This window comes from Nothoprocta perdicaria, unplaced genomic scaffold, assembly GCF_003342845.1.
Source record: "Nothoprocta perdicaria isolate Ctin4 unplaced genomic scaffold, notPer1 scaffold_108, whole genome shotgun sequence".
Taxonomy (NCBI): domain Eukaryota; kingdom Metazoa; phylum Chordata; class Aves; order Tinamiformes; family Tinamidae; genus Nothoprocta; species Nothoprocta perdicaria.
Genome location: NW_020454183.1, coordinates 1,304,432 through 1,324,405, shown reverse-complemented (window position 1 = coordinate 1,324,405; position 19,974 = coordinate 1,304,432). Strand labels below are relative to the sequence as shown.

Below are 19,974 nucleotides of genomic sequence, written 5' to 3'. Positions count from 1 at the left end.
CTCCATGTAGATGTGATTGCTGAGTCGGCTTTGTACAAATGTGTCCTGAAACCTTTAAAAGAAGCCATTGATTCTTATTTGAAAGAAATCCACAGCAAAGACGGATCTTTACAGCAGCTGAAAGAAAATCAACTCGTTATACAAAACACAACTACTACTGACCTAGGTGTCACGACCAGTGTGCCTGAAACTGTTGTGCTGGAAAAAATCCTTCACAAGTTCACGACCATGCAAAAGGCTTACTCCCCAGAGAAGAAGATTGCCATCTTGTTGAAGTCCTGCAAGCTCATCTATGACTCCATGGCTCAGGGGAACCCAGGTACAGCATCCCTACTGAAAAAATACCTTTCACTGGTCCTTCTCCAATTCTCACAGGAACAGGATTTACGGTGCAGTAATATTTAGATTGGAGGTAACAGTGATGGTCAGTGTGTTTAGTTTTAGTTCTCCATAGGTTGTGTTCAGAGTGGGATAATTACTGACTGTGATGTCCTCTGCCATAATAACATTATTAGTAGTATTTTATACACTACCAATAATCTCTCTATATTTTATAGCTATATAGAGTAACTAGTATAAAATGTTTCCCAGTTAACTTTAAGCTCCATAATTTGAAGAACCAGATAATATCTGTAAGAACACTTTCATTTGTAATGTTCCCCTTGCACAAGTCTTCACACTGCTCTCCTTAAATCCCCTTTGCTCTGTCCCAGCAGGTAGCAGGTTAATGGTAAAGTCTAGGACTGGATTTGGGGGAAAAGTCTCTTGATTTGGCCTTTCCAAAGTTTTGTCTGAATTGAAGAGGAGGGGTTGTAGAAGCAGAACACTGGTGCTGTTTGTTGCTGGTTCCTGATGCTCCAGTAAATTCCAAAAGCCACTCTTATCTGGTGTAAATAAGTCTGTGTTGTGAGGCCCAGTGTAACCTGGGCCTCAGGCCAACCACTAAATTTACATGTTATGCCTTTGGACTGCAGCACAGGATGCGTTCTTGCAGATAGTCTAGGAAGACACTTCCTCCACACCCCCCTGGCCTGCTGAAGGCCTCAAAAGGCCTGGCCTCTGTAAGCGGGGGAGCTGGGGACAAGCTGTGCATGTGTTTGTAGGGGAGCTAGATGGTCATTCGCAACAACCTGCAGTAGTTCAGTAAGTCACAGTCTCCAAAAGTGCTTTCAGCTACTCTGTAAGCCTGAAAACAGCCTTGGAGCGTTTGCACAGGAATTGAGTTGACAGCTGAGGTTAGTCCTGAGGCCCTCCCTTGGACACTGTGCAGAAAGTTTCAAGAACTGATTTAAGCACATCAACAGCAGGACAGGCAGCCACGCCAGGAGAGCAGGCAGGCCTTTAATCTGCCTTGCCTGTCTTCAGGAACTGAGTAGGTTTGGACACATGTAGCTGCTTTGAAATGGTTTTGTTGCTTAAGAAACTAATTTGATGTAGATCAACAAGTTGCCTAAGTGTGTCACTGAAACCCCCCAGGAGTCCCCATCAGTCCTCTGCTAATGGTAGTGGTGTGTTTCCCATCTGCCCAGCCTTGGTGAACTCAAAGTTGGAATTTCTCTGTTCAGGAAATGCTGTTGTTTTTATATCATGGAACAGAAATTAGAGATCAGAGGAAAAATTTGAAAATATCTAAATGCTTTAACAGATTAGTATTCATGAAATCAGGCAATTTCCTTATGGTTTGCTGTGCTAACCAAAGCACTTCATTTTGGTCATCTCCACTCTTTTCTCAAGGTCCTGCTTCAGCGGGGTTGTAGCTTGGAGGCTGGATTCTCCCCTGCGGGTCCAGCTCCCTGGCCAGTATCTATGATCCCGGACACACATCAGAGCACAGGCAGAAGGAAACTGGCCTGGCATTAAGAGAACTGAGCCCAGGAAAGCGGCTAAGGTCAAGGAATGTTGTAGCATCACACCGGGAAGCCAGTGCGCTCCAAGAGAAATTAGAAATGAAACGGGTAAAACCTCCTCAACAAAATGAACTGACCCTAGATCACTTTTATCACTTTGATTTTCTATCTGGCAGAGAAAAACATTCAGCAAACTGAACTATTATTTTTTTCTGACAGAAATTTCCCAAATGGTGCTAGGCAGACCAGCGTGCTGCGGGCTGCTCAGACACAGTTTTGCAGGGCAGGAATTATCTCTCTGTCTTCTCGCCACCCCACAGCCCAGGGTCCCTTTTGCTGTCAGCCGGCGTTGAGGCCGCGCTTTCTTCTTCACACAGGAAGAGCACAGGCCACGCTCCGCTTCCTGTGTAATTGCCTGTTCTTCTTTTAGCTTCTTTTTCACACCACTGAATTAGTTAGTTCCCACCTCTTCCATGATCAGAGCAGATGGAATAAAAAACTAATTATTCCCTGTGCCAAAGGATCAAAATCAGTCTAGCTCTTTCAAAAAAAAAAAGTCTGTTCAATACACAATATGTTGTCTGGTTTAATTTTCTGTGGGGCAGGTTGGGCCAGGTCCCCCTTTGGGATGGCTGTTGGACAAACCGACCTGTGAATGTGGACTCATATCTCAAAGCAAAGTGTGAATGCCATCAAATTCCTCTAGTTTTATTTCAGATCCCCAGCAAAGCATTATTTTTTGATTGTAAAGATATTGACAGCTATGTGCACCAGTTCTGCTTCAGCTAAAGTGTCCTGACAGATACTAAGTTTTCCTTAAAACTAGAGACAGGCTCATTCAGGAACATCTGCCCCTGTGATAGTTCTTATCTTTCTAGTGTTGAAAGTTACGAAACTTTGAAGTCAGTCTCGACTGGCTCTTACATCCTGTATTTTAAGAAAGTGCTGTTCACCGGTTTAGTTCTCAAAGTGTTTTAACACAAAGTTGCAATTTATATTGCATAACAAAATCTGCCTAATAAATTGCCTGTGATTGAATTCCTAGACTATAAACTAAATGGGTGAGATTCCCAGTTGGTTTAAACTAACATTTTTTTTCCATTAAGGGGAAGGCAATCATGTTGTGGAGCTGATGCTTCACAAAGAATCAGGAAGGCCAGTTCATAGTCAATAATCCTTTTTCCCCAACAGACCTTTTAGTACAACTGCAGGATGTATGCTGAAGCAGAACACGTCTACAACTGTAACTAACTAGTTGGTGACACAGATGGGCATCTTGTCTGGTTTCTCGTTATAGATAATGAGGATTTACTAAACGGAGTTAACTGAAACCTAAAAATATATAACGAGCAGGTTAAGATACTAGGAGTGGCTAGGGTGAATAATATGCATTAAAAGAACAGGAGAAGGAAAGTTTGGGCTCTCTGTTGGAAACAAGGCAGAATTGTTGCTTTGTGTGCTAGAAAAAGTAAGATAGCAATTATATGGAGCTACGAACCTCCTAGCAGCTCAGCTGCTTCTGCACACCTCAGTACCCACAGGCAGAGCTGTGCATGCCCTTTGAACAGATATTTATTTAGAAGTACTATAATCCAATGTATAAAAAAAAAGTTTATTGTTTTATTTTCCAGGCATTTCTTCAGACAAACAGTGAAAAGTGTTAGATTAGAATTAGATTAAGATTTAGATGGTAAAGTTAGGATTAGAAATAGAATCTATGCTTTTCTCTTTGTCAGAAAAATACAAGTGAGACCTGCACAAGGATAAGATGTGAGCTGGAAGTATCAAATGGTTATGTGCTGTATACTGGCATTGGTGAGACTGGAGCTCTTAGCAATATGCTACCTGTAGGGATGAGTTTATGAAAAATTAATGGGCGAGAAAAATAGATCAATCTTGGTCAGTTCATGACTGATGGCATGGAAATGCCCTAAGCATAATGTGGAAACGTGACAGATGGGGAGACTTCTTTCTAATTTGTTTTCAGAAGAATAAACAGACGAGCAATTTCCTATCTGCAACACTTCTTACCTTGTTGTGGAGGTTGTGACAGGGTTGTGAAGTTTCATCCTTTGTGTATCTTTGAACCATGTATCTCCAGAGAACTGGAGTATATAGTTCATAAACGCTGCGTTAGTGAGGAGCTTGGCTACGTAGGTGACCCATGTGGTGGTGCTAACATGTCTGATTTGATAAATTCTGTGGCATATTTTAGCATGGCACGGTCTCTTTTCTGAAGATGACAGGATATATAATACACTGGAATCTGTCTCTCCCTCGTTTTCAGGATTGGTTTTATCATCTGCCGTAAATGGATGTAAGCTGCCCTGATGCAGGCCTTGACAAAGACACGGGCATGAAGCAGCGTATCTTGAGTGGGTTAGCTTAGGCTACGGGAAGGAAGGTGGCCCCTGATTCTTCAGTAGTCAGTGTTGAACTGATGCTAGAAGTTCTTTCAATTGAGTCGGAACACTTCCACTGCAGGGCCTATAATCATTGCTCACTCCTGCGAAGGAAAATAAAGCTATCTTCAGGAGAAGGATATCTGTCTTGGATTTACTATATTTACTATTAATGAGGTCTGATAGACAAGAGATTTACTTTTGGATAGTGACATTTCTAACAGTTGAATTAAAGAGCTGTTTCAAATTTTTTGCAGGAAAGAGATTCCTCTGGTCTGTAGAACATGTTAGTGTTGCCAGCAGTTCGAGGGAAGGGATCCTCACCCTCTCCTCAGCTCTGGAGAGGCCGCACCAGGACCATTGGGTGCAGTTCTGGGCTCCCCAGTACGAGAGGGATGTGGAGCTTCTTGGGCAACCAAGATGATTAAGGGACTGGAGCAGTTCTCATATGAGGAAAGACTGAGTGAGCTGGGCCTATTTAGCCTGGAGAAGAGAAGATTGAGTGGACATCTGATCAGTATGTATAAATACCTAATGGGTGTATGTAGGGAGGATGCAGCCAACCTCTTCTCAGTGGTGGCCAGTGACAGGACATGGGGCAATGGGTGTAAGTTGAAACATAGGAAGTTCTGTCTATGTGAGGAAGAACTTCTTGACAGTGAGGGTGCCAGAGCCCTGGAACAGGCTGTCCAGGGAAGTTGTGGAGTCTCCTTCTCTGGAGATCTTCCAAACCCGCCTGGATGCAACCCTGTGCCCCGTGCTCTGGGTATCCCTGCTGGAGCAGGGGGTTTGGACTAGATGATCTCCAGAGGTCCCTTCCAACCTCAACCCTTCTGTGATTCTGTGAACATATGCTTTGCAAAGGGATTCATGCTGCCCACACATATTAACTCTCCCAATTCAGCTATGCCATAAATCATACCCTGGCAAGGTAATATGGAAGGAACAGCAGACAGTAAAATGGACAAATCTCAGTTAACTTTTGCGTATTCCAGTTTTCCCATCGAAAAAACAAGGCTAATATTTATCTTTCCTAGAAAGCTGATACTAGACATCATTCCAATATTTGGTAAATATCATTGCAAAGTGCAGTGTATTCCCACTCTCTGCTGGTTGTCAGAATATCCATGAAGGCAGAAGGAAGGCATGAATGTGCTAAAACAGGCTCTAATTTCTTTATGGAGGCTTGGGCGGAATTCCAGTTGCTTTAAATCATGTATTTAATTAATACCCTTTCCATTCAAGTACTACAGGCATACAGAAGCTGATGTTGTTCTTGCTTTGCTGTAAACATAATAGGATGGGCTTGTAGCAGAAGAGAAGGCTTATTTTAAGCTTCTTATGGATATTTGTGAAATAAATGTTTCCTGTTACGGGAGGTGGGGGGAAATAAAGCAAGCCAGATTTGGAATAGGACACCACCACCTTGAATAAGCAAGTTCAGTCCCAGAGTCACAGCGACTGCTGGCAAGGTCAGGGCTGGATTTAACTCCGCCACAGACGGAGCTGGACACCAGGCCTGGCTCTGGCCCAGCGTGAAAGCCGAGCCAAGGAGGCAGCCGGGGGTAGAGCCCTGTTGCAGTTTCTGGACATTGCAGCATTGACCTGTCACGCAAGGGAGATGTCCTCATTTGCACACACTTCTGTGCCCCCCTGCCTAGCTGCTGGTGGCATTTGAGCCATTGATGATATTTAATGTGTGTCTTCTCACGGTGCCCATTATCCTATGGGAGATTCATACAGAGAACATCTCAGGGCTGTGCACAGTCTGTACGTGCCTGAGATGGTCTCTGGTGCACACACCAGCATCCAAAATAAAGAGAAGAGGCTTAAACTCCCTGCCCTCCTGGACATGCAACCTTGGCTCCATGTACAGGCAACAGAGAGAAACCATTGAGATATCTACTGTAACTGTTCCTTGGATAGACACTATATATCCAAGTCTGACCTGCCTTAAGCAGCAATGGAAGTTTGGCAACACATGAAGTCATGTCTAAAATCAGAGCTAAATCCTTGATGACTAGCTCTGCTTTTGTCTTATTGACATTTACAGCTTCTTCTGCCTTCAGCTTTAGCTACAGACATGGGTATTGAGGCATCAGGCTTCATATACCCACAAGCAGATTAAAATTGAGTAATTTATGCAGGTTGTGAGCATATATAACATATGGGAAATGAGTACTCTTTCTATTATTGCAGTCAAACACCCCTACTCTGAGTTTATTAATCCAAAGGAAACTGTATATCAGATTTTTGTAATTAAGGCATATAAACCTGGGACTGCAGAAATAGTTCTCCAATATTCCAACGAAATCTTAAAGTTGAGAAAGTTTTATAACAAGGGCTGGTGGGAAGAACAGCTAAATCAGCTTAGGGAAATGAGGTAGCAGTTAAAAATAATTGACTCAATGCCGGCTTGTAAATACAACCATTTTTAGTCAGTAAGAGAGAAATAAAGAGATTCTGCAGGATTCCTGAAAAGGTGTCCTCTAGCATTCATTTCGCTTGGCACTTAGAGTTGATGACTGGGGACACTGAACTTTTCAATACCAAGTCACTATTTCCCCTGCTACATCAGTTGGTCAAACTGTTGGCTGGTAGGTGATCTCTTTAAAAAAGAGCAGATTTTTCTCCAGCAGATAGGAATTCATGCTGTGGATTGGCAGCTTGGATGTTCTAGTAGATACACGATGGATTGGTCTTGAAAAAAGAAGTTGTTGCAGGGAAGAGAAAACTGGTCGTGGTGCTTCACTGGAAATCCCTTGCCTTTCAAGAAATCAGGAGTACCAATCCATGCCACTCAAGCACAGTTCAGTAACTACAGCATGATCAAGAAAAAAAGCAATAATGGTGGGGAAAATATGAGACTAGCAATCTCTTTGGTACTAGACTTCAGCTTCTCTTATACTGCTTTTATACAAAAGTAACTCTATTGGCATCAAGGGTGTTAGTTCTGATTAATCTGGTGAAAAGCAGATAAAAGTAGGGTTTTCTGTGTGCACCTTTTCCAGTAAGTTTTCATGCCTCAGTTGAGTCATCTTCTTTTTCTTCTTCTTTTTTTTTTTTTTTTTTTTTTTTTTTTTTTTTGGCCACACATTATTAAATACTAATGTGCTAATTTTAAATACTAAGCTGTTTGTATTATGTTCATATACATGGCAGTGATGAATTAGACCATCCACCTAACTGAAGCTTTCACAGAGACACTAGCCAAGAAAATAGAGGACAAACAAAATGTCCAGCCAGATGTTACTTGAACAATAGAGCCCATTTACAGTTTGGTTAAAGACCATCTCATTTGACTAAAGACAACCATAGAAAATCAAATAGAACTGAAATTGTTAATCCATCTTTCTTAAATAACTTGTGTTGTGGTGTGTCTGACTCTGTTAGAACTGGAGTGAATTATAGCTCTGAGAATCATCCTCCAACACTTTGTTTTAGCTGGATCAACTCTCTATTCACTAGATATTTTACTGGATTTTATATAATGCCTCACTTTCTCTCTCTCTCTCTCTCTCTTTCTCTCTCTCTCTCTCTCTCTCTCTTTTTTTTTCTAATCAAGAACTAAGCTCATGCTTATTTGAGGCTTCAGAAGAATATCTTTGCCAGCAGAGAATCCACACTAACTATAAATGATAAATAAGGAAAGCTGACTCATGGCAAAGATTTGACATAAGTCAATTTTACGGAACATTTGAGAAAGAGGAATTTATTCCAAACCATGTAAGGGCATGTGGACAACAAACTAAAAAAAATGATCGGGCCATAATTTCACTGAAGCTACATCAGGGATAACTGATTCCTTGGGAGTAGGCAGACAGTTCTGAAGTAACACAATCACGGCTGATTCCAAACCAATGAAACCAATACATCCTAATGCATGGATGAGAACATTCAGGATGAAAATAATCTGGGCTTGGGTTAAGAAGGAAGTCCATTCCTGAGTGTTGAGAAGATAGTACTGCATGTTATCCATGATGAATTACTGACATGTTCATAAAAAGTGAAAGCATCATACCCCTATTTGTGTGAAAGCTGTGTTTTCTTTGTAGCTCATGTGGTGGAACTTTGGGTTCTATTTTAAGCAGTAATTATTTGTAATGATGACTGTCAGCATGTATGTTTTTTTTGTCCTCAGGGATCCTAAAGAGCTTTTACAGATAACATACAATATCTGTTTGTTGTCTTTGCTGATCTGAATGTTTTAAGCACAGGGAATTTTGAGCCCACCAGGATTTGTTCCTGTAGCACCTGCTGCACAGCAAGCTGCAAGCTTGTCCTTTGCAAATATGGAAGGTTTTTAGTTTTCTCACTTAGACACTATGAGGGGAATGAGGTTTCCCATTAAAACCCAACTCTTGTGAGACCAGTTTAATTAGGAACATGTAGGAAAATGATCACAGAATTCCTCAGTTGTAAAAACCACTGTCTCAAACCCTCTTTTTTAACTCTTCTCACCCTAACACAGAGCAGATCTAAGAGAATAAGTACTCTTAACTCATGTAGCAGCTTTGCTGCTACTACTGCACATCTGAATTATGCTTCTGATGCTAGTGTCAAATCAGAGGGTCAAACTAGCAGTATTCAGCCTTTGCATCCTTTCAGTTTTGCTCCTTATTTTTGATCCATGATGACTACATTTTTTTTTCCAGCAAATGACAAAAATAGAACCCAGTAAGAGTATTGAAGCTCATATTACGAGCTAGAAGGAACTTACTCTTGTTTGTTTTTCTCTTTTGTTTCCTTAATGGCATATTTGAGCTTTAACTCTTCAGACAGTATAAACCAAAATGCTGGGTGAGAAGTGATCACTGCTGAGTGGGAAGGTGCCTTGGTGGTGGGTTTACCTCACCAAGGGGTAAAAAAACTCTGTGTTTCTCTTTGTCCAGGGAAGCCATACGGTGCAGATGACTTCCTCCCTGTGCTCATGTATGTGTTGGCCCGAAGCAACTTGGCTGAAGTCCTTCTGAATGTGGAGTATATGATGGAGCTCATGGACCCTGCTCTGCAGCTAGGGGAAGGTAGAGTACAGTGTTTTGGGCATAGCACATCTTAGGATGTTCTTTGTGGAAATTATTATTTACTTCACTTTAGCACTTGTGAAAGTGTCAGGGGGCAGATATCTAGCTAGGCTTTGTGGCTAAGCTTCAACAACCTTCTCAAAATTTAGGCTTTAACACAATTGCTAAATGATCCGAATGTTTTTAATAGTGCTGAGTAGCCTTCAGTGCCCTCGGACATCAGCTGGAAAGGCAGGCACTCAGCACAGATGAGAATTAATTTGCTCTGTTAGTAACTTATACAGGGACATCTAGAGTTCCTTAGCCTGAAGGCTGAGAAGTTAAGGCCTTGGTCCAGAACTGAACTGCTGCAATGTACTATGCCAACACTTATTTATTGCAATGAGAAAAGAACACATTTCTTAAACTTTATTGTATGCTTGGGGCCATACAGCTTTCCCATGCCTTTTATTTGAATAAAATTGGCCAGTGTCCTCTCCTAGAGTATTAACAGTGAGGCAGAAAAAGGGAAGTAGGGTTAGAGAGGACTACTGGTTTCAGTTGTGAATAACAAGCCATGTTATTGAAGGGGAAAATACCACAGGGAATTTTAGCCTTTTTACTTCTCAGTTACAGCCTGGGAAGGGAGCACTACTAACAGAACAGAGCTGTGTCAGAATTAGGAACACTGAACATTTTTTTTGCCAAATAGCTGCCAAACACGTTCTGTTTTAGACTTGATTTTAGTAAGTGGTGAGGCTGTAGAAAGGAGTCCTGGATGAATGATAACAAACTAACATTATTTATATTAAATGGAGGTGTAAGGCTGTGACTAAGAGCTTGTTACCCAGCACAGAGCACGGAATGAGCAGGAGCAATACAAATCTGTTAGCAAATTGACAAATATTTCCTGCTGGTAAGAAAAAGATGTTAACAGAAAAATTATTAGCCTAAAACTGTAATTTTGTTGGCTTAACTATGCTGTTTTCAGTAACTAGGCTGCCCACAGGTTCTTAATTTCAAAAGGGCATACTATTCTTTTGAGACAAAGACACCAAACTTACATGAAATATATATTCCAGTCAAAGAGGAAGGAAAAATGAGAGAAGTAGCACCTACAGGCCCATTTTCAGCAGCACTTTGTGGGAGACAGTAAAGAAAAACAATCATTTTTAGAGCTGGTCTCAATCCTCCATACCTGTGGGATAATTCCCACAGCTGTGGTCATTAAAAGGTCTGTCCGAGTACAGAGAGTCTAATATGACACCTTTGTCTCTCCTGTGTTAGAATAACATTTACAACAAATGGTGCTCTAAAATTTGCAAAATTTATTTGCTGTTAAAATGTTTCCTAGGCGGCATCACACAACCTGTTGCAGTGACAGCAAGGCCCTTTAGAGGCAATATTGAGAGGCTGCACTGGTGGGAGGTTGCATGGTGTGCAAGTGCCATCTGCAGGCAATGGCAGCTCTTGCACAGCTCATTAAAAGCACACATTGCCTCCCAGCTCCAAGGCAATATTTTAGTTTTTCTTCTATTTTCATTGCCTTTCTCCCCGCCACTGAAGCAGCAGGTTCCTTATATTCAACTCTACCTTCTTAAGGGAGTTCATCTTTTATCTCTGTTGATGAAGACTGTTTTTATACAGAAGACTAGTCCAGCTTCTTCCCTACCTGTTGCAATTGGTGTTTATTAGCAGTTGCAGCCAAAACAGTGATAGTCAGGAAGTTCTTGAGTAGGAAGAACTGGCTATGGGTGTTTTACTACTGTTTTTTTCTGAGTTATTTGCACCCAGATTTATCCTTTCTCAGTTCAGACAGTCACCTTTAGTTAGTGACAGCACTCCTGTATGAACACTGAGCTCCCCTGTGCTCCCTACAACAAGGCAGGAAGTCCAGCATTGCTCATGCTCCCTGTGTTGGACACTTGGCTGCCACAGCACATGCAAGGGAGTGGAAATGAGCTGCTAGACCTCATAGAATCCTTGAGGTTGGAAGGGACCTTTAGAGATCATCTAGTCAACCTCCCTGTACACATAGTGGCACAGGATTGCATTCAAGTGGGTTTTGAAGATCTCCAGAGAAGGAGACTCCATAACCTTTCTTGGCAACCTGTTCCAGCGCTCTGTCACCCTCACTATTAATTTTTTTTTTTCCCTTAAGTTCTTGTGGAACTTTTGATGCTTCAGATGGGGCTGTTTCCTCTAGTCCTATTGGTAGCCACCACTGAGAAGAGGCCAGCCCCATCTTCCTCAGTCCCTCCCTTGAGGTATTTATAGACACTGATTACCTCCTTCTCTTTTCGTAGGTTCATATTATTTAACAACCACCTACGGAGCCCTGGAGCACATCAAGAACTATGACAAAATAACCGTCACGCGGCAGCTGAGCGTGGAGGTGCAGGACTCCATCCACCGCTGGGAGCGACGGAGGACGCTGAACAAGGCCCGGGCTTCCCGCTCCTCAGTGCAGGTATTTGGCATTAGTGCCTAGAGGAAAAGCCTGGAACATGAACATGGCCTCTCCATACTTAAATATTTAAAATGAAATTCTTATTATTGTTTAAATTAACACAAACCACTATTAAAACGCAACAGTATGTACTGTGCAGGATTTCAAAATCTTCAGAAAAAAACTCATTTTAAATATTTATTATTTACAAAATGCATTTTGAAGTCTTGAAGTACTATCGTAAGTGTATGGTTTGAAACATGACTGCAGAGAGATTTCTGTGCTCGCTCTCAGAGGAGGCCGCCTGTGTGAGGAGCTGTGACAGGGAGGCAAGGAGTTCCTTGTCCTCGATGGCCCTTGGGCCAGGGGAATTTGTGGGCTAGGCTAAGGAGATGTGAGCAGGCTGTGGAGGGACAGGACAGGGCATGGGTGGCAACAAGCTGCAGGAGGACCTGAAGACACCTGAAAGGCAGGTGGGTGCTGGCTAGGGCTGGAGGCAGGAGCAGCCCTGGGATGTTCTGCCAACTCTGCACGCTGCCATGAGGCCTTGGCCCGCCGGGAGGCTGCCAAGGCCACATCGTGGGGCTTGTAATGCCTTCATGGCATCAAACCAAAATGATGAAGGCCAAGAGGAAAGCAGCTAGGAGGCTTCTTGAGTTTGAGACATGACCCATAAGGTCCTGCGGAACCGTGGGGTTTCATTTCCTTTCTATGGTGTAGTCAAAATAGACTCTGATGATCTCAGAACATTTGAATGCTGGATGGGGACACATCAAATGACCATCGAATCCCACGTGCTGCTCTGGCATGAGCTCAGAGCAGTAGCTAGCATGGAGCAAGCGAATTCCACATTTCTCCAGGAGATTCCCTCAGCCTCCAGCAGTGTGGTGGCAATTTTCTGTTCCTGTGAACCATGGGTAGTGCCATAGGCACTCAAGTCTGTAGGAGGTGACTAACCTGCTGATGTGCTCCGTGTCCCTTGCACATCTCCCATCTGCCCTGCTCGCAGGCGGGTGCTGCCATGGCTGGGCCACCCACCTTGGACAGGATACAGGGTCAGGGGCACAGTGAGGTGTTGAGGCAGAGAGGAGAGCTGGAAGTCAGTGCTGGAGAGGATAATGCTGAAGCTCACTTTGAAGGAGATAGTCTGAAGCCAGACAGTAGGCAATGCAGCAGGATATGAGTCAAAAGGCACAGGACAACAGGCCCATAGCAGAAAGCCGACTTTGGTGAGACCTCAGGTTTGTAGACAGGGGTTGAGGTGGCCATGGCCTTTCTTATGGCCTTTGCCAAATATTTCGCAAAGTTCTATCATTTAATTGGTCTCTTTTGTCCAGTCTGAGGGAGTAAGGTCCTCTGCAGTCATCTGCAGTTCCAGAGGCTACAGCTTTCCCATATCTGCTGGGGAACCTGAAAGTTTTCTGACAGAAAAGTCTGGGAATTTTTTTAATTTCATGGTTATCAATTAAACATGTGAGTACCTCCATGTCTAAAGGCCCTATGGATTCTGTTCCTCAGGAGTTGAGCTTGGGAAAAGTTGTCCACAGATGTCGCTGTCTGAAACAGGGTATGAATAAATCAGCCTTCCAGCAGAAGTTCTTATGTTGTTTCCTTACTGGCAGTACAAAGTTTAGAGGACACTCTCTCGAGGTGCTGCTTGGGTGGCCATACTGTTATAAAGGTCATTCTGTTGCCAGTCCTTTCCTATTTCATGAGGTTTTAAGTTGAAATGTTTGAGATTTTGGGCATATTATTCTGGTCTGTTACTGCTTTGCAGCTTAATTTCTCAGGAACTGTAGAGAAAGGGAACTGTGGCAGGCTGCAAACAAAGGAGTTCACTAAAATCAACAAAAAACCTCACACACAGAGTGTTCTGTAATCCTATGTCTTTGCCAGCGTTAATTATTTGGTTAAATATTTGTTAGTTTAAGTATTTGCTGATTCAGAGCTCACATTCAGAGGAGACTAAGGAGAGGATATTTAGGGCACTGAAGGATGATACATGGGAGAATATGTGGGAGGGCATGGGAGTCAGCTAGAGCTTTGAGGCTGATTTTTGCCTCTCTGGGTCCCAAAGTGAGTGCATTAATTGCAAGATCTGTCCTCATGCCTCTTTGCAGGATTTCATCTCTATCTCCTTTCTGGAGATTGGTGCTCAGTCAAGGACTCTGGCCTCCCGAGGTGACACCACGGCTGAGCAGCTCAGCCAGCAGTGCGCAGAGAAGTTCGACGTCTCCCAGCCCAAGGACTACCGACTCTTTGTCTATGTTGATAAGCAGTGGTTGCAGCTGGACAAAGATGCCCTCCCTCACCATATCAAAGCCTCCTTGCTGAAGAGTGAAACCAAGAAAGATTTCCACTTTATTTATAAACCAATAGACCATACGAAGCCACCCGTTCCTCTTGTCAGGGAGTCAGACTTTCTCTGAGGGCAGTGCTGCTCTTGAACTGTGTATGCCGTGGTCCTGGAAGGACTCAGGTGGTTTAATCTCATGAAATCCTCTGTTATCTGCAGGTCTCAGAAGGTCTCTGGAGGTTGGCCTTCGACACAGGGCAGATGAGTGTGCTAAGTGTAGATGCTGTCTGAGTACAGGGCATTTCCTAGAAGAATTCAAGTTCAGAAATCAAAGGAGCATTCAGGAGAACATTCACACGTTGGAAAACTTGAAGCATCAAAACTCAGGACCTCTGTACAGCAACCAGTTTGCTTCATAGACTGCAAGCAGACAGTGGAGAACTAATCCACAGGTCTTACGGAAGAGCTGACTTTTACCCCATAAAAAACTATGGTAGGTGTGAATCACCTCAGTGCACAAGGCCTGAGAAAGGTTTGCACACACTCTCAGTACTGTTTGGGGCTAAGAAATAGTGTTTATGCCTTGCAAGATCTCTGTTCACTCAGCTGGAATAAGTGAATCTTGGCTGATGTATTCAGTGGCATAGAACTGCCACCTGTAGCACAATTCCATCTCTGTCTTCCTATTCAAAACATGCAATTGCCTTTGAAATTCATGTATTTGAAGACCATGCAAGCTGACCCTGTATGTTCACTAAGAAAACATTTTCCACCATCTGTCTGTTACTAAAATCAAGTAGCACAGGCCTTTTTATCTTTATATTTTTCTTCTAAAAGTTTGAAAATCTTCACCAGCAGTTTTACATGTACAATAGTTTTAATCAAATTGGTTTTATGATTGTGTCTGGTTAATTGTATATTTATTTCCATGTTTGATATGGTGAAATTGTTTTAAAATAATTGAGAACTTAGTAATTTGCCTATTGTAGCAACCTCAATTAAAATATGAATGTCAAAAGGGCTGGAATTAAACACCCTTCTCTTTTTTAAGCACAGTCATGTTCTTTAGTGTTCCTATACCCGCGAATCCTACCAGGTTATTACTTTAATAAATCCAGGCAGGCAGATCTTGCTAATTCTCTTCTTGATTTTTCTACCTCTGCAGCCTTTTATTCTCTGCAGACTTAAATTTCTCATAGACTAAATTGCATGAGCGCATTGAATTAGGAAATATGAAACAGATTTTTCAGGATTAGAGGTTGCAAGTGGAATCCTTCCTCGCAGCCTTACAAAAACAGACCCTTAGCTTCCAGGGTACCACACTTCCAACACACTGGCCGTTGTTTCCCCCAGGACCAGGGCTCCAGCAAACTCCCTACCAGTGATTTTAGCTGCCCTCTACTACAAGTTATTTTAAGACCCGAGAGCAAAAGCTGTGTGTGTCTGCCAAAGTCCTTCACCTGAGCAGGCTCTGGTTGTGCCGTAACGTTCACAATTAATGAGCCTAAAGTAATCTGATGGGGATCAGGGTAAAGAAGATACAGGCAAGGAAGGAAGCTAGGACTGATCTGGGTATTTCTGGAGAGCAACCAGGCTTTGCACCTGACAACATCGAGCTATTGATTTACTAGTGAAGAGCCCTGCAGTGTCTGGGGGACCCGTCAGCAGCAGCCAGACCATAGGGAAGGGGAAAGAAAGTGGATGATATGGATGGGCAGTGGAGCACACGGAAACCAGAAACCAGTGTTAAATCTCTGCAATCCAATGGGAATCAGACTAAAATTAACCATAGACTGGTCCCAAAATCAGACCTGTGTGCCACACAAGGCATCAAGACTTTTTACAATGGCTCTCAAGTAGCACGTGCAAAGTGTGGTGCACCTTTTCCTCTGTCAATAGACCTGCAAAGCCGTGAGTTGATTTGCAAGGGTTGCTATGGCTTCCTCTGAGCTCACTGCGATTATTCACAGCCATGGAGCTACAGTGCCTGGCAGGTTGTTGCTTGGAAAGAAATGCCAGTGCTGCAGACTTGCTGCAGAGAGGGGCTTCCTTGGACTCTGTGAGCCACCTGGTCTGTTTGACCACAATCTATAAACTACTATCAGCAGCCCTGCAGAGCCTACACCTCTTTGGTCTTTCCAGGCATGTATCCATGCTGTGTGGGCACCAGGTTTACTCAGTGTCTGGCAGGCAGCTGTGAAGAGACAGGCAAAACAAGCTTCAGTTGGGGTGCAGTGTTGAACGAAGTAACTCTGGCCAGGTACTGGCAGAGGTGTCAAATCACCCTGGCCTGGGGAAAGCGGGAGACTCTTCTCCTCCAGCACCCTGCCACAGCCACCCCACCTCCATGGGCAAGCTAGGAAAGAACCTCAGCGATGGGATCAGTACAAATGGCTCCAGGTTCGTGATGGCTCCTGCTTCTCTAGGCTGACTCCAGCAGTGGGACTCAACAGGACTCTGTGCTGCGGTCATGCCGAAATAGCTTTTCAACAGTAAACGTGCTGCTGTTGTGGTGAATGAGGCAAAGCTCAGTCCAGCAGACCACTGGAAAGCTCAGTGTGACCCTTCCTAGGGCTCAAAGGAGCATCCTGGGTCAGTTGGTGGGCAGGAGCTGGACGCACGCTGTTACCTGCCCCCCTGGACCACCCCGGCAGGGAGCACGTGTGCGGTTAGGGGCCAGCGAGGCTCCTTGCTCACAGCACAGGCCCTGCCGCCATGACAGGCCGGGCAGTCAGCACTCCCTCGGGGCTGCCAGGGCTGGTGCGCAGGGAACATGGTGTCCCCAGCCGCCAACACGCAGCTCCTGACCAGAGCATGAGTGACGGCCGTTACTCAACGGGCTGCCAGTCCTGCCTGCTGGCAGAGGGAGGCGGTGGGATGGGGGCTGAGTGGCAGCCCCAGGACCATGAGTCACCTCCTCCATAGGGCAGCCTCAGGCATGTGGACCAGCAGTACCACCAGCCAGGGCTCATCTTCCTCTTGGTGCTTCCAGGTCCTGTGCCCATTCAGACGGCACCTGGCATTTCAGGTGCTGAGAAAAGAAGATAAACATTGGATAGAAATGTATGTTTTTGAATGCTCCGTGGGACTTTCTTCACTTGTTCTGCCGCACGGCTCCCGACACTGCAGGCTGTGTCTGCAGAGCAGGCAAGGAGGAAGCAGCCGGGTCTGCTGATCCGAGCCCTTGGCCTTAGCCAAGGTGGCCCAGCAGCAACTCACGCGCCAGCCCTCACATGAGCCATCAGCACATGAGCACATTCCAGGAGACTTTGACCAGGGAGCGTTGTGCAATGCGGCCATGGCCTCCTCCAGCACTCCTTGCCACAGGGACGTTGTGAAACGAGCACTCTCACGAGGCAGGGAGAGCTGCTGAAGCCAGCAACTTGTGAAAAGGAAAAAACAAGCAGCCCCAGTGGCTGCTTCCTGCAGGGTGCTGCCTTAATGCCACTTTGTGCCCAATCTGGCAATAATTGACTGAAATAATTGCTCAGGCAGGTCAGGCTTGACCTAAAATAAAAGCCATTGAAGACAAGGCAGTTTCCTGCTGAGTTCAAAGAGCTTTCGAAGGGATCATACATCAATCACCAGACTGTATTTTGAAACCCAACAGGAGACAGTCCTTTTTCCATGGACTCCTGTTGTGATCCAAGTGAACAAGGTCTCCAGAACACTCCCATGCAATGCCCAGCTCAAAGCTGGGCCGGGAGCAAGGGAGCTCAGGGCACCCTGCAGTGCTGCAGCCTCCAAGGCTGGAGACCCTTCGCCTCAGACGGAGCCTGTCCTGGTGTTTAAGTGTTTACCTGTGAAATGCTGTTTTCTCGCATTCACCAGTGAGGAGACCCTCCTTGCCAGCAGAACCCCCCTTGGTTGGTGTTGCTAGGCTGTCACACCGGCCTAGCAGTGCAAGGGACAGAGCTGTAATGTTTTGGTCGTCTCTGATATCCCTTGGGGCTTTCTATCTCTAGGAAGGAAGAGGCCTCAAGTTCAGAACTGCCCAAGCACTAGACACGCAATAAATGCTGCTTAGTCATGACTTCAGTTTCCTAACAGAAGAGCTGCCTTTCCCTTTCTTGCTCCTCCATCACTTTCAGAGAAAGCAAACAGGCTGAGCCCAAGACACTGCAGACCTTCAAACTCCTACCTGAAAGCGGACACAGCTTTCCACAGATGCGGCATTCATCTTAAGCCATCCTGGTGACAGAATGCACAATGCATTCTGGACAGAGCTGATCTAAGGCTAACCTCCTGGAATCTGTGAATGATCCACCATTTCCGACCCCTGGTGCATTTCCTTTTGCTTGTTATCATTCAAGATGTCAAGGCAGTTATAGAAGCCCCGAATACAATTGCACCTACATGCATTTGCAGTATATCTAAATAGTCAGCATATGATATGTCATTTTTTGATTGATCGTTCCTCGTGCGCCTGGAGGCCCAAGGGGAACAGCTGGGCCCAGCAGGATGATGCGCTGAACCCCCCTCCTACCTTCTGCCGCAAGATTTGTCTCAGAATGAGTGGAAAGAAGGGCTTGGACACTGTTCACTGTGTCTAACAACGACCAAGAGGAGGGACAGGAAGAACTGACCAGCAAGGAAGCCCCCATCCCAGGGGCTAGCTATATACCCTGTTATTAGAGCAGGAAAAGTCTTTCCACGCGATACAGCCTCAACTTTGCCCAACAGTGATGGCAATTTACTGGCAGCCTGAGATTTTCAAGCATTTTAAAGAAGTTGAATTCCTCTGTCCCTGCAATATAAGAGCACCAAGCAGCTGTGTGCCGTGTGACAGCTGGGGTGCTTGCACAACGCACCACAGGATGCTGTGGCATAAGACTAATCTTGCACAATCCTGACTTTATTTTCTTGTTGGTTTCTGCTATCCAAACATAAGCAGATGGCCACACAGGTGCTAAGCTAATGTGATGCTATTTGGAGGCCTTAAAACAAATCTATTGATCACTGCTGGCTTGGAGAAATTTTCCTTTTTGAAAAAAAAAGGTATTCTGCAGGGCTGCTCACTGAATGACTGTAGAAGAAAAGTAGTCTCTGGGTAAGACCTGGGAATTCTGTAACATCGCTAATACTTTTTTAGTAGAGAGAAGAGGAAAAAAAACACAACTGATTCTCAGAAAGAATTCTGGATGCAGTGGGATTGTCTCCAGACTACCTCGTGTTTTCATTTCGGGCATATTCCTAAAGGAATGCTAGCAGCCATGAAGTCAGGTGAGTCCCCCACAATGAGTCTTGGAGGAGTAAAGCTGATGGACAAAACAAACCTCCTGCTGTCACTTTCAGTTTTGCATCCTCTGAAGTGACAAGGTGCTGCAGGACAGACAGGGCTAGTGCTATTAACAAGTGTGCAAGCACCACCTGCGTATCTGTTAGGTATAAAACCAAGAATACCTGTTAGCAATTCAAATCATGCTGTGGGACCTCAACAAGTTAGCTCCTGTGACTCGATTTTTCATCTGACAATTTTTGCTTAAGTCTACTTTTTACAGCTATTAGAAAAGTGCTTTATATGGCTGTTGATCTCCAGGGCACAGAAAAACTAAACAGAGATCTGAAAAGCCTGCCAAGTTCAAATTATTCAGTCAGACGGGTTTTTAAAGGAGTTATTTCTTTTTTTTTTTTTTCTGTTCTTTCAAACTGATTAGGGAAGCTTGGTACAATCTTACCAACCCATCGTACAGTCTGGCCAACCCCACTCCTGGCCTCGGGGGAATTCAAGCACCACAACACATTCAAGCACTTGCAATATTCATTTCATCTCATTTATAGGTTGCCACTGTCTAGTAAGTTTCTCAACTGTAAAGAAACCAAAAAGCGGCTCAAAAGAATAAACATCTGAACTTTCCACATCTTCCACCCACCTGCGAACTTCAATTTCTTCATTAGGCAAAGCTGAGTTCCACAGGGGTTTCACTTCACCCAGGGTATCTTGACACTAGTTGTATTCTGAGATTTCTCCCATTCA

General features: G+C 44.3%; 1 protein-coding gene across 1 annotated transcript in view; it reads left to right on the top strand.

Annotated features, from left to right (window-relative positions):
* RIN3 (Ras and Rab interactor 3) overlaps positions 1 to 14,769 on the top strand; it is a 64,748-nt gene extending 49,979 nt beyond the window's left edge. The window contains exons 7-10 of the mRNA XM_026047006.1: positions 11 to 319; positions 9,142 to 9,273; positions 11,559 to 11,722; positions 13,822 to 14,769. Coding sequence (XP_025902791.1) covers positions 11 to 319; positions 9,142 to 9,273; positions 11,559 to 11,722; positions 13,822 to 14,130 — 914 coding nt within the window. The 3' untranslated portion in view covers positions 14,131 to 14,769. The remainder of the gene's footprint in view (positions 1 to 10; positions 320 to 9,141; positions 9,274 to 11,558; positions 11,723 to 13,821) is intronic.
* Positions 14,770 to 19,974: the final 5,205 nt, after the last annotated feature.